Source organism: Bos indicus x Bos taurus, chromosome 18 (genome assembly GCF_003369695.1).
Source record: "Bos indicus x Bos taurus breed Angus x Brahman F1 hybrid chromosome 18, Bos_hybrid_MaternalHap_v2.0, whole genome shotgun sequence".
Lineage (NCBI taxonomy): Eukaryota > Metazoa > Chordata > Mammalia > Artiodactyla > Bovidae > Bos > Bos indicus x Bos taurus.
The window spans coordinates 20,602,557-20,606,340 of record NC_040093.1 but is presented as its reverse complement, the minus strand read 5'-3'; the positions used below and the strand labels follow the sequence as shown (position 1 = coordinate 20,606,340).

Below are 3,784 nucleotides of genomic sequence, written 5' to 3'. Positions count from 1 at the left end.
CTGCTCAGGAACCAGTGGGCTAAAGGGTCTGAGGAAAGCTGGTGGCATGACCCAAAAGTACAGAATTACCAGCACCTGAGAAAAGCCACTTGGCCTTAAGTCCTGCAAGTTCCTTGTTGGGCATGAATCAGAGCCCAAAGCTGCTGACCAGCAGTGTCCAGGCCCTGTCTAGAGACTGCAGATGTTAAGACATCTGGGGGCTTCAGTAAGGTCCAGCTCTACGTTCTTATCTATAGAAATTAATGTGTGGGGGAAAAGCCAGAATTCTGGATGACCTTTTTTCTACCTTACAGTGGCATAGATATGTCCTTGACATTTTTGTGATTCCATCTGCTTAGTTTGGGGCAATGCTTCCCTCAGAGCCAGGTTAGGTTGGGGGAAGGATGATCAGGAAAACAGATGATGGTTATGGACCAGAAAATGGAGCATTTGGCTCCAAATGGAGTCACTTAGTTCCACTTGTCCTTTGGCAAAGATACCCCAACATGTCCTCTAAGAGCTCTGCTCTCAGAATAGGATGATTTTCCACAGCAAATATCCCAAGGGCCAAGGGAGCCACCTGTGCCAGGAGCCTGGCCACAGGCCTGTCGTTCAACTGGGAGGGAAGTGGGCTGGACTTGGGGAGCTAGTGGTTTATAAAGCAGGCAAAACCCTGCCCTGAGCAGAGCACTCCAGCTGCCACCATGATGAAGGGAGCACTGCTTGTGCTGGCCTTGATGGTGACCAGAGAGCTGACCTTCAAGACACATGAGGGTAGGAAGGAGAGTCTGGATGGCCCCGCTGATCCTTGCTCATTGCCATTCACTGCATCCTTCCCAGTCCTGTCCAAGCCACTTCTGGGGCAGATTCTGAGGGCAGGTGTCAGATCAGTGCCCAGGAGTCCTGCACAAATTTCCTGAGGCTTTCAGTGTTTGAATGGGGCTGGTGGTGTGGAGCTGGAAGGGTCATTATCTGTGCAAACCCTGGGGGATAGTTTGTTGGGGGTAGTGGTGCTTAGTGAGATGGAGGAAGCAGGCTGGTATGCCTGGGGGCAGCGGTGAAGGGAAGAGGGGTCTCCAGGCCTAGCCCCTCTTTCTGCTCCCTCTGCTGGCAGTTCCTCATAGGGAAGATTTTGCCTGGGATGTAAGCAGTCCTGGGAGAGGGCGGGTCTCTGTGGGAGGTGAGTCTGAAGCTTTGGATGTATGAGTTCCTATCAAGTGTTGGGAAACAGAACCTTCTAACCTGGTGATTCTTTTGACAAGGTGTTTTCTGTCTCTGCCTTCAGTGGAAGCCTGCCCTGTGTTTTATGAAACCGTTTTTGCTGTGAGCCTTGGACTCCCACGTAAAGCATTGAATGAAACCTTGGATTCGGTCGATGCTAATGAAGCTGAAAAAGCAGCCTTTGGAAAACTCTGGGATTGCTTCATTGAAGCAGAACCTGAAGACAGGTTTAATCATCTGAAATATAAGGTAACTTACCTTTACCCACACTGACCTTGAGAACTCACATGCACATAGTTCAGTATGCCACATGGTAATAGATCATTCAGTCATGGAATGTGTGATAGAGCTATAAAGAGAGAAGCACATAAACATTTGCTTCAACCTGCAGCACCTGTAATATGCAAGCACAGTCCACCTGCACATCCAGCCTCTTGTTACCTAATATGTCCATATCATGTCAATCAGCTCACACATAATAGGGGACTAGTGTCAATGCACTAGCAGAAGTGTATTGAGTCCTGTAATTTTTTTTCTCACTGAGACGAAGTAGCATTGGAGAAGTAACATTTTAATTTTTGCAGGAAATGAAGCATTCAGCTCTCATACATGTAGCAGTCTGTCACCTCTACTTTAGGAATATTTAAAAAGAACCCCAGGTTTTAGGTTTTCTTCCAGCATGGGACTCCCTGGCTTATAAGCTTTCTGACCTGTGGTCACATCACCTCCTCTTTATCCCTTTTTGATGGCCATTGCTCTGGCTCAGAGCCCCATTTCCACCGACATGGTCTCAGTGCCTACAAGCCAGAAATTCCACTCTGGGGTTTTGGTGCCTAATGCTCCTGTGGCAGTTTCTAGGTACATGCAACCACTCACTTGGGCAAATAGTGTATCTCTCGAAGAACCATCTTTTTGCTGTGATTGTTTTTCTTCTGATATAGTATTTGAGATTTGAATAACCTGTCTTTGTATATCTTCCTCAAATTGTTAACTGTTCAAAACAAGTGGTTTACCATGATCCAGAATATCATGCACTAATAGAAGCCCCCATGGCACATGGGGCTGTTTATGACACTTGCATGCACCTTCCATCCACCCAGGACACCTGACCGAGGAGGCTCAGGTGTGACCCAAACCCAGTCCTCAGCACCATATTCCTCCTTCTGGATCAGCCCTGGCTGTTCACTGCTGACCCTTGTCATCTCCTCCCCTCCCTGGTGTGACTGGTGGATCTGTCTCCCTCCTGACACCTGTGCCTGGTCTACTAGAGAGCCATCCTCCCCCTGGTGCCTGCTTGCAGCCCCCTTTCCAGTGGTGGGACTGTGGGCAGAGGTTCTTGGTAGGGATGGGGCTGAATCCCTGAAGGTGAGGAGTGAGGTTTTCCTGGGGAGGCAGGATAGCCTGGCTGTGGGCTCAGGTCCAGTCCCTCCACCTCCTTCTCCCTTCCAGGTGTCTATCATCTTCAGTAATGATTGCACCGGCTATAAATTGTCCTCGGTGGTGAATGCTGTTAGAGGATTGGCTTCCAGTCTGCTCTCTTTGGTGTGATAAGCTTTGCCAGTTGTGCTGGGTCTGCACTTGATCTTCCTGCCCTGTTCTCCTTCTGTTCCTGAAGCTGGAATCCAGACACCTTCCCCACCTGATGTGGCCTCTATCAGGCTGAATCTAATAAAATCACTGCAACATTGCCCATTGTGGCCAGTGTCTGTGTTCTGTGCAGGGAGGATGTGAGGCAGGAGGTTTTCAGTGATGGTGAGAAGTGACACATGTGGTCACTGAGAGCTTGGGACCAGGGTTAGACAGAACCTACACCCTGTCCCTGGCAAGCTGTGGGAGTATGGGCAAGTTTGTTGTAACTTTCCAAGTCATTCTGTCATCTGCTACATGGGGATGTTGAGTGAAGACTAAGCAAAATAACAAATGTGTAACCTGTGACATCACCAGCCTGGCTGGATAAAATTGTTGTTTTGGGGCATAGATAATATATGTCTCACTCTGGCCTTCAGCACAGTGGCAGAATCTACAGTCCCTCTGGTTATTGACAGGTGACATCAGAGATGGCCTAAGAGGGTCATCACTGGTCCCCTCTTTCTCCCAGTGGCATTTGCCATTTTCTGCTTCTTAGGTGGGTGTCTTCTGAGGAGCCAGCATTTCTTCAGGGACACTTAGTGCCACTGCTGTTCTTTGTCCTGCACTGGGGACCAGGAACTTCATGATGTGTTGAACCAAGAGGAAGGGAGTGGCTCTAAGTAGCTACCCCTGTGAGAACGTTGTTTACATGGAAATAGCTCATGCTGTGAAGTGTGAATTGCAGGATGTGTCACATGGTCTCATGTCCCAAATCCTCTCCCTACTTCTGAAAGCATTAAATGGGCAGTTCCATTACCATAGGAGGTTTATGAGGCTACTAGGGAGAGGCTAGAATTTAGCCATTTCCTAGGGTCTAGCACAATGTCAGGCTACAGTCAGCATGACCCACATAAAGAGTGGCATAACTGGTAAGATATCTCTACCTTCTGACCAGACAGGCATAAGTTTACATACTGGGAACTGAAATTGGGACTTGGAGCTAGTGGCTAGGGCC

At 48.6% G+C, this 3,784-nt stretch overlaps 1 protein-coding gene across 1 annotated transcript; it reads left to right on the top strand.

Annotated features, from left to right (window-relative positions):
* The first annotated feature begins 683 nt into the window (after window positions 1-683).
* On the top strand, window positions 684-2,748 carry LOC113875330 (major allergen I polypeptide chain 2-like). The gene is made up of 3 exons (XM_027513658.1): window positions 684-753; window positions 1,265-1,449; window positions 2,650-2,748. The coding sequence occupies exons 1-3, from the start codon at window positions 684-686 to the stop codon at window positions 2,746-2,748; spliced, it is 354 nt and encodes a 117-aa protein (XP_027369459.1).
* Window positions 2,749-3,784: the final 1,036 nt, after the last annotated feature.

What these genes read in the sequence shown, in the direction of transcription:
- LOC113875330 (XM_027513658.1), top strand. Translation starts at nt 684, where the DNA reads ATGATGAAGGGAGCACTGCTTGTGCTGGCCTTGATGGTGACCAGAGAG. An exon ending in GACCTTCAAGACACATGAGG is followed by an intron (nt 754 to 1,264) that starts GTAGGAAGGAGA and finishes CTCTGCCTTCAG; the next exon opens with TGGAAGCCTGCCCTGTGTTT. An exon ending in TTAATCATCTGAAATATAAG is followed by an intron (nt 1,450 to 2,649) that starts GTAACTTACCTT and finishes TCTCCCTTCCAG; the next exon opens with GTGTCTATCATCTTCAGTAA.